General features: G+C 35.8%; 1 protein-coding gene across 2 annotated transcripts in view; it reads right to left on the reverse strand.

Moving 5' to 3' along the window:
- Positions 1–10,691, reverse strand: part of LOC134431462 (protein ARK2N-like) — a 66,328-nt gene extending 55,637 nt beyond the window's left edge. Inside the window, exon 1 of one of the 2 annotated variants that reach the window (XM_063179475.1) lies at positions 9,887–10,691. In XM_063179475.1, coding sequence (XP_063035545.1) covers positions 9,887–10,604 — 718 coding nt within the window. In that variant the 5' untranslated portion in view covers positions 10,605–10,691. The remainder of the gene's footprint in view (positions 1–9,886) is intronic. The other variant, XM_063179474.1, reaches the window with a different exon arrangement.
- Positions 10,692–10,930: the final 239 nt, after the last annotated feature.

Genomic DNA, 10,930 nt, shown 5'->3' on the forward strand with positions numbered 1-10,930 from the left:
ACAGGATCACTGCTTCAACAGAACCACATCTGTCACTCCAGGAGGACTGCAGCCACCATTTAAATTGGACTGCTACCAACATCCTGACCCACAGGGTGTCAGGTTGTATTCTGACTATATCAGTGTTGTTCTGTATTACTGCATTGTTTATTTTATTTTTTTATTTTCTTCCCTAATAAAGAACTGTTATTCCTACTTCCATATCTTTGCCTGAGAGCCCCTTAATTTCAAAATTATAACAATTTGGAGGGAGGGGTTTTACATTTTCCATTTCAGGGGAGGCTACTGCCTCACCTGTCTTTTCAAACCAAGATAGAAACTCATATCAAAATCTTTATCAAAATTATACATGAAGGTAATCTGGCAAGAAATCATTCCAGTACTTAAAATGATCTCCTGCAGAGTCTTTCAAACAGTTACTCTGAAAATAAGACAGCTCTCTAATCTAATTTTTTTTAATGAAGGCATCATATACTTAAAATAAAAGTAAGTCTAGGCCAAGAATAATGTAAAACCACCAGTGTTATTATACTGATTTAAAAAAATAATTTCTTGAGTTTCTGTTACATGTTTGATCCAAACCCCAATAAAAATTGATAAAAAAACTCCCACTGACTTCAGGGAGATTTAAAAAAATTAAAAATCAGACTTACAGAAGATACAGTGGATATTTCCCATAGAAAGAAAAGGAATTACACTAAAATAATTAGGAAAAAAAAGTCTCTTTCAAAAAGCAAAATAACAGAGCTTATGGAGACATATAGCATTCTCTTTATTTAAACTATTTCTATGAAGACTTTCAATTTCCATTACTAAAATTCTGATTTAATTTGCATTAGAAACTTTTAGCAAGTTTAACTGATGAAAAATATACATTTTTGGCAGCTACAGAGAAGTTATTTGACATGAAGATAGGTCTCAATGGAAAGGTAACCAATAAAATTCCAGTGTATAGTCATAATAGTAAAAATTAAATAGAGAATTCTAATATATAGTTTAAATTAATCCAACTTTAAATATCACAGTTTCAAGCCTGTCTATTTAGGATAACTATTAGTATAAAAAGATCCATACAATAGCAAGTTTTTGCATTCATTAAATGAAACTAATGTTCTGGCATTCCCCATCACAAACAAATAATTATTTCAGTAGCATTCAAACATGATTCAGAAGAAGCTCTTGCTGTCTGACCCAGAGCAGCAATCTCCAGACCACTGCAGTTTATTTACCTGACTGTCAGGCCTTCCTCTAACATCCTGTGTTAAGGCTCAATCCATCCATTGACAGCTGCTTATCTTAGGGACTGACAAGACTATTTTTATTCCATCATGAAGAATGCAGTTTGATTGCATAAACAGAAAGAAAGCAGAAGTCATTTGTGGACACAGGTCATGCATGCACATGCAGTTGGGTGTAATTTATCTCACCTCATTGCAGCCAGAAGTTATCTATTCTAAACTGTTGATAAGGAAGGTTTAGACAACTAATACAAGAGAAAGACTGCCAGAAGGTGTCCTCTGTAGGTGCTTCTCTCTTCCCATTGATTCAGGAGATCCAGGGAGCAGCAAATTAAACACCTAAAATGAGAGATTACTTCCACCCAAACCAAACATATATATATATTTGTACATGTGCCTATTTGTGCACACAATATAAGACAGCTACTTCCATAAATATGCCATGTGCAACACAGCAGAGACATTAATAAAAACTCTAGACAGAAAATTAACCACTAATTGGGAGACAAAAAAAATCAGTTGTGCACATTTGTTATGTATAGCTAAATCTTAAAGGTAAGCTTATTTATTATTTCTGCCTAAAATGAAAAAGAACACTAATGTATGACATGTTCAAGCTGAAAAACTCAGAAGTAAACATAGTTAAGAAAATGCTATGAGTTTGTATCTAGTCTGGTACTTATATAAATGTTTTAACATGCAAAAAGAGCATCTGGATGAATGCTCCTACTGTAGCAAACATAGCTCTACTGATTTTGGGTTATCTAAACAAGGATTTTAAGTTATATTTTCTCAAGTTTGGTGATGAAAGCTTAGGGTAGTTTCCCCTACGAATCTTTAAAGGTGTTTATATGTGCGTGCTGACACATGCATAAACAACATATATATTCGCTATAAAATGAAAAACGAAAAAAAAACCCACCATGGTATTAAAACCCAAAAGAGAAAACAAAACAAACATATGGAGAGAAAAGGAAACCTTGTTTTTAGCATAATCCAAAGTAACATCAAAATTGCAAAGATGAGGGGTTTTTTTCAGTTTATTATTCATTCAGATCAGTCTCTGCAATATTCCCATTCTCTGAAAAGATAGGTAAAAAACTGTTATTAAAAATCACAGGAAACTCTAACGTAGCACTGACATTTTGATAGCCCATGTAAAAATTAAACAACTGCTGTGAAAGTACTTGGCTATCAGGCATCTGTATGAAAGCCCCTGACTGTGTGGTAGGGGGGCTTCTTTGGACAACTAGTTGAATTTTAGGTTCTCTGGGCTCCAGTTGTTGCTTGCTTTCTTTGTCCATGTCAAGATGAGTAAGCTTTTCTATCCACATGCGAAATTTCTCCTCTGTCTTGTCACAGACATCTGTTTATGAAAATCCTTCCTTGGGGTTTTTTCCTCCTGAGAAGCTGAGAGGCCTCAGGAACAAAATGTAAACAATGGTTATCTGCTGCTGAGGAATGCAACAGGCAGGTCTGAGATTGGTCTCATGTGAATGTTTGGAATTAATGGCCAGTCACAGCCCAGCTGGCTTGGACACAGTGTCCGAGCCACAAACCTTTGTTATCATTCTTCTTTTCTTTTCTATTCTTAGCTTAGCTAGCCTTCTGAGATGAAACCTTTTCTTCTGTTCTTTTAGTATAGTTTTAATGTAATATATATCATAAAATAATATATCAAGCCTTCTGAAATATGGAATCAAATCCTCGTCTCTTCCCTCATCTGAAAACCCCTGTGAACACCATCACGTCTGCCTCTGCATCTTGGCAAAGCAGTTCATGGCCTCTTCCAGGACATTGCCTATGCAGTTCCTATCCCACATGGTGCCCCTGTCAAGCAATCCTGGAATTTCCCTGGTCGTTTCTCCAGATCCCCCAGCACGACTGAAGCCAGCTTTAAAGACATTGAGGCCATTTGATAAGATATCATTAAGTAAGAACATATTATTGCTTATTAAGGCATGATAAGTCAAGAAAACAACTTTTCTAATGCTGTCTCTTAGATATGACAATTGGGGAGGAATTAGCAAATATCAGCCAACAGTATTACTGTAAAAAAAACAATTTACACCCACTGTGTAAATTTACACCCACTATTATAACAATAGACATTTTGGCTTCAAAATTATTCTTATTCTAGAATTCTCAGACAATTCTGTCAAAGGTTTTATTTTAAAAATAAACTAAATTAGTCCAATTCCCTTGCAATTTCTGTTTTTAATTAAACTGAAGGTGGCAAAAAAACATCATAACATGTTTAGTTCTGTTAAGCTGTGATCCAAAATACTATTAACTTTAAATGTGAATAATTATGCATATTGTACTTACATACTTGAACCCTTTTATAACAGACTGTTAAACACAGACAAAATTCTACATGAGAGAAAGGCTGATATAGTGACAGCAGCATCCAAAGTAGCTAAGCCCAAAGCTCTTGGTCTAATTTTGGAAAACACAAACTCCAATGAAGAAAATAAAAACACACAAGCATGAAAAGTGAATGCTATGCTAATATATGAGGTAAAAGCAATCTCTGTTAGGTCTGATGGACGCAGCTCCATCACAGGGTTAATACACATGACATGTAGGAGTGATCAACCTCACAACAACTAGAAATGTGCGTTTCCTCACATGAGCCACCAGCTGTGCAGCATTCCTAGCATTAGTCCTAGGCAAGGCAGAAAACAGGGCATAGTTTGAAGGAAATTGTTCTCCTTTCTTCTATCCATCAAAATGATGGTTAAAATGACTGGCTTTGGGATTATAAGAAAGAACTTTAGCAGCAAGAAGAAAAGGCCATCCTTATTACCTTACTCTACATATCAATAACAAAAGGCAGCAGTATCTATATTTTTATGTTTAGAGGAATCATCTAGGAAGCAATAAAACCAAAAAAACTCAGAGACTTTGTACCTCTTTGAGGAATAATAAACTATATGTGCATGCCATCCAAACACACAAACATTACCTAAGGTAATTCTGAAACAAGACAAGCATCATATTACAATACACAAAGCAGCTACAGAACCTGACAATTTAATATGTAAATATGAAACTTGTGGGATCCTCTAGCTTAAGAATAATAGAAAATATCCTAAGAATGAGAGAAATCATTGCACAACCTAACCAAATATTTACTAATAAAAATATAAGGCACTGAATCTTTTTTTCGGATTTCAGTGTGTACATTAAATTACAGTATTGCTTAACAACACATTCTTTTTTTGGAGCTATATAAATGAGGTATATATAAGACCTTCAGTAACAGCTAAACAAAGCCCAGGATTATCATCTTTTTTCCGAGCAGCAGCAACACTACCCATCAGAGGCTAAAAATATTCTATTAAACCCTCATCTGTTTACCTATCAGACAAACTGGAAATTGAGCATTCATGTCTTCTACTAAAAAATAAATATAGACTTTATAGTAACTAATTAACATTCCTCTGACTGCATTTTAACTAAAATAATTACATAAAATGGTACCTTTTTCCTAAAATGTGGTTCCTTTTATATATTCAATGTCTTTTTCCTCCCTGAAAAAAAATATTCATTCCATTCATATACTCCTAGTATTGAACATCCAATATGATACTGATCATCTTTAGTCAGGGATCTTATCCTAAAATCAAATAACTAAATGACAGTCTTTCTGATTTCCACAGGCTTATGAACAGACACCTCTGAGTAACATTGAGTAAGTTTTAATTGCAATTTAAATAAAAACTATTGATGATGGCATGTGAGACAACCTAGCCAAGTTTTTAAAGTTAAGAATGAACTATCATGGTCAAAGTTGATAAAAATGTTTTGCAAACTTAAGAAACTAGGTATTGAAATATATAGTACCCTACAATACTATTTTCAAAAGGCATCGTTCATAGTACATCTACAATATACAGTAGCAGCAAATCAGTGTTTCAAATGCTCCCCTTGCAGGTCTTATAACAAGCCTTATTCAATCTTTTCTTTATTTGTGGCTTTCAGCATTAAAAAAAAAAATCAAGCCTAATAAAAATGCATTTTATATTAAAAATATTAGCATTTATCTAACTGGTCTCTTTGCTATCTGTAAACTTACAACTCTATAGTTTTTTTTTTAATTATGCCAAGTTAAAACACAGAGAAATTTGCAATTACAAAAGGGGTCAGAAGCCAAGATTCGTAGCTTATTTTCAAAACTACTGAGACAGAATAGAAATTCTCCAGAGTAGAAATCCATTTTGATTTAGGTGAAATGTACATCTTTGAGTTAAGTATGTAGTTTGAAAACATAGCTATTTAGTCTGACTGCCTGTTCTCGTAAAAAGCCTAGGATCAGAGAAACTGCTTCAGTGAAGGACAGAGATAAGGGGAGGGAGACAGAGAGAGACAGAGAAACTGCTGTGAGAGCAGGCCAACCTGACCTAGGAATTCTTTCTGATAAAGAAGAACTAAGGGCACATGTCACGTGAAATTTGTAAAAATGAATATGTATGAACTTATTGAGAAATTGCATGCAACCGGATTTGAGCAAAGGATAAAAAGGGATCTAGAGTTCCCAGAGGTATGCATGTCATTGCATTTTAGGGGAACGATTCCCACATGCATCCAGAGCTGTAATAAACATACCGGCTTTACAACTTTCACAAAAGTTGTGGAGTTTTGTTTATCTCCGCAAAACACTACCTCCTGCAAAACAGCACTTATGAAATGCATCGACACTATGTGATCTATTAAGTATCATCTAAATAATAACCAAATCTACAGTTATTTAATATAGGAATTCTGACAAGACAACAATTTAAGGAGATATGTTACATCTTCATTCTAACTAGCAATGGTGTATTCCTCCATGTTGTTATGCTTACTGACATTTGCAAATGAGTATCTTACAGCAAATCCTCCTTAATGGATTCTTTTTTCCTCCCTGTTCTTATAAGTGTCATCCTGAGTTGCTTGAACCAAATTTATCCCTTGCAAGATGCTTTTTCCAAGGTCTATGTACAGTTCTTGAGAGGAAGTAACCTGCTTGAGAGTCCCTCATACATACACACTGTGCCCTCCCCTTTGGATTTCTTAATATTAAAAAAAAAAATTTTTTTCCCTTTTTTTTTTTAACAAAGTGAGCTGCAACACATTTTCAACATCAACACTCAAACTTTTCAACAGATTCTTCTGAAAGCCTGAAACGTGAGTCACCCTTATTTCACTTCAGAGTTTTCTGAGCTGTAAAAAGCACAATAATGGTGAAATGCCAATATCTTTCTATTATACTTGAATTTTTAAAAACCTTTTTGTTCTTTCAAAAAAAAGTGTTTGCATAGAAATAAATATTGATTCCCCAACTTGCTCTCATGCCAATTTCATTCAGAGTTAATTTGTATGGTCAAATTCAAAATTGTTTAAAGGAAAAACTTTCAACAGCAGCAGATCTAGCAGAACCTATTCAAGGATTTAAAGATCATCCTCTTAGGCTATAAATGCTATCTAGCGTTTAAGAATGGCAAAATCTTATATGCCAACAGAGAGGCTCAGTCATTAAAAGATAAGAAATTGCTCTTCGTCTGCAGTAACTCAAACATCCTGGCATTCCCTTGAATTAACGAGTCTGAGACTATGCTCAGTTCAGTGAGAAGATTCTCAGTAGCATCATTGAAGTTTAGATTGAACCTGTATTTTCAGGTGTAAATTAACACCACAGAAAGCATTCAGAATAAAATAACTTACTTATATTGTGCTTAGGTCCTATGGACCTCACAATACTTGTATTGAAGTATCACCAGTAAGATCTCAACTCTTTACTCTTCAATCTTTCTTGAGAAGAAAACCATGCCTGACAGTATTTTAATGCACAGGACATTTGAGTTCAGCAGAGAGAACTGACTCTCTACAGCATAACTGCTCTGTTTGTAACTTAATGGCATTATGTATTCACTAAACATTTTCCTTACCTTACTAGTTTAGCCAAACCCATGCTATTTAAATGGACAAAATTTAGTTACATAACATGAAAGACTACTGTATTCTCAAATGTGGCACTTCAATTTTCAGACCACACACAAGCAAACTGTTGGCTGTTACAATACATACACTGAGAGAAGGTTAAGAGCCAGAGTATGCATAACCTTCATACATGAAGGCCATATTAACTGTCACTAAAAATTTTAGAGCATCTCTGTTGGCAAAGCTATTTTTCAGAGTGGTTGAAAATCAGTCCAAATAATAAGCGATGTTGAGACAGTAACCAGCACTACAGCTGAAATGTCCAAATACACTAAAACTGAGGGGAACACAGACTACCTGTAAGACTCTTCTGCGTCAATGCATACAGACTTTTTCAAAAGTAACTGCAAAAGGTTTTTCATGCTTATGTCCTGATACTCAAATTCAAGCATCAAGTTAAACCTCTTTAAACTTGCGTGCAGAGGACACTCATGCACTGAATTTCCAGTAATGTTTTTTGATATAATAATTTCTATGTGTTCATTCCCTAAATTTTTAAGCAATTCACAGTGTAATACCAAGTGCACTAAAGCAGCTTTGTAGTCAAGAAAAAGAATTTAAGTACTTTGCCAGTTCCAATAAGAGGGATTGCAAATGGCATGTGAAACTACCACTGCAATGGAGAGCTCTAAGTCCTACTCACACTCACAACTCCACTGCATCTGTTAAGACCACAATATTTCATTAACCACAAGTAGCATAGGATGCATTTTTGGCCAACCTTGTCCTTATGTCTATAAAGAATGTTTTTCACTTGTACTTGGAAAACATTTCCCACAAACCAAAGTAATTTCTATTTAAAGGAAAACCACAATGTGGCAGGTACATATTGCACCTAATTGCAGCAAAAGGACAGCTCGAACATTTGAATGTCATAAGTGGAATTTAGCATAAAGCAAATGATATGTGCCATGAATAAGCATCATTGTTCCTCAGGATTGTTTGTGCGCTCTCATATCTTGCATCACAGGCAAAACTGGGCCTTAGTATAATCATCATTAAATAATCAAGTTTTTCTGTGTACTGCAATGGGAACTCTTCACTGCAAACATCTCATGGTTAAGACCAAGAACTCAAATACAGAAGAGCCTAGTGACACTAGAGTGGTTTCAGGTCTCTGCAATGGAAGTCAGAAATCTAAGCAGATGTGAAAATACCCTGTGGTGCCTTCCTGGGTCACAAGATCCTTTAATGAATTTAAAAAAAAAGAATATAACTTGGGGGACTTATTGTGTAAGTTTGGTGGGGTTTGTGAGGTGGGGAAAAACCTGTCCCAAAACTCAATGAAGTAGTCTTCTTCAACAGGCTTTAAATGAGGCTTTAATTGCCCAGCAAAGTATAAATATAGCAAAGAGAAAGGCATAAAATTATAAAAGCTAGAAGTCTGAGTAACTATTAAATTGGCAAATATTTTTAGATCTCTATTAAGAGTTTACTACACAATAATTATAGACTATGCCTTTCACAGACTTTCTAATAATAAACATTTACTTTTTGCAACCTGCTTCCTAGCAATATGTGGGAAAAATCCCAGTTCTCATGATGACAGAATTATACACCATAACCAAGTCAGTTAAAACAGTTATTTGCAAAATCTGCTGCAAATATTTTAATTCATCTAGCAAGCATTAGTTCAGCAACTCAAGACTAATTATTGCAGTTTTCCTTTAAATCTTCTTGCCCTATGCAAGCTGATATTTATCTCCAAAAAAGCCGCAACACCCAACTTCTAACACAAGAGGCATAAAAGCATGTAATCTAGTAAAAATTGGCAAGCCAAAAAGTTTCTTTTTATGTAATTTTATTTTTGATTGCCGTATGGTGATGGTTCTGTGGTATAATATGCTGAAATAGTTTTTCACACAAAATCCTGGCCACAGCACTTGAGCTGATAACAAAGACTCAGCAGACAAAAAACTTGAAGAATTAATGTTTCTTTTGCTAATAAAATGATGAGAAGGCCCCTATAATTTGCTGCCTATAATCTTAACACAGATGTGTCAGAAAATTAAAAATACAGAAATTATAGATCCTTAGGACATAGTAAAATGGTAACAGCTTTGTCTAAGATGTTGAAAATTTAGGTGTGGATATAGCTTGGGCACCTGAGTAAACAAATTCATATTTATATCCTAAAATAGGTGACCAGCTGCAATCTGCAAGAACTTACAATAAGTCTAAGCATGTTTGTCATGCACTGAAACATAGAGCTGAAAGGACAGTGCAGTAATGAACAGGGCCTTACTGTAATACAGGCAAGAGGTATGCTGCATTATTTTTAACACAGCTGCCAATCTGTGGTCTTGAGATATTAAAGCAAAGCTGGCTATTTATCTTCAGAATGCATTTATTAGATTATCACCATCTAATGGGATTTGACAGCACTAACAAGAGCTTATCTAGGCTTATAAATGAAAATATCTAAAAATTCCAGAATTCAAAGATAGTCCTTCCTCCAATTTACCATTTCTATGCTTTGTTGGTGTGCAAAAGTGATCTGAAACCTCAGGACATTTGCCCATGTCTTAATACACTGCAGTCTTCAAATTTACACAGAGCTGCAGTTCTCCTGTTTTTTCTCAAGTGTGACTCATCTAATTTAGCATGACAACTGAAAAATGATGTCAGATGTGTTACAGTTCAGTTTAAAAAACATCCTCTACCTGGTATCTCTGCAGTGATTGTCTTGCTGGTCCCTGAAACCTCTTCATCATCATCTGATGAGCTTGTGCTTGAGTCACACGTCAAGTCACTGTCGCTGGTACTGCTGTCCTGAAGCAGGTTGTACTTCTTGCGAGCAGCTGCCTCCCGCTTCTGTCTCAAGAGACGGATTCTTTCTTTGTGCTTTTGACTTCTATGACCTTTTACCTTGGTAGCTCGACCATTCTGCTTATCACTAGACTGTCGGTTTTTCTTGGCAGCCATTGCTGAAGTTTCACTTTCAGACCTGCATCTCCTGGATTTCCTCCCAACTGCAGCCCCAGACACCGCAGAAAGGTCTCCCTCTACAGTACCTTCAGCTTGACAGGGCTCATTCTCTTCTGCAGAAGACAACGTGTCTGAGTCAGCCAAATGCCCGCTGGAGGAAGGGGAAAGCATGCAGTGATTAGAAGAGTCACTCTCATAAACTCGACCACCCATTGGCCTATCACTCTCTGTAAATGCCACCTGAGACTCTGAAGAGTCTCGCCTCAGTTCCATCAGTAAGCAAGGCATTGAAGAAAGCACCACTGAGTCTGCTGCAGCACGCATGTTGTCTTTCTGAGTTTGTATCTCAAGTTCTATAGGTCCATGTTCATCAGGAGCAGTTTCTTGCTTTTCAGAAATCTTTGGTGGAACTGAATCAACAAGTTCTGCTTTTCCCACTGTCTCCATCTTCATTTCAGAACACTAAGGTCCTCCTAGTCTCAAAGCACGGAGCACATGGTCTGGAAGATTGGCTGAACTAGATAAGGTCTTCAGCAATACAGCAGCCTAAACAAGAACAGAAGAGGAAGAATAATTTACCTAAATAACTCAGTCCTGCTCTTCACAGTATTACCTAAACAAGACATTGCTTTCAGTTACAGACAGTATGTTCATAGAATCCTAGAACGGTTTGGGTTGGAAGGGACCTTCAAGATCATCTCATTCTAAACCCCCTGCCATGGGCAGAGATACCTTCCACTAGACCAAGTTGCTCAAAATCCCATCCTGGCCTTGAATAC

This window comes from Melospiza melodia, chromosome W, assembly GCF_035770615.1.
Source record: "Melospiza melodia melodia isolate bMelMel2 chromosome W, bMelMel2.pri, whole genome shotgun sequence".
NCBI lineage: Eukaryota > Metazoa > Chordata > Aves > Passeriformes > Passerellidae > Melospiza > Melospiza melodia.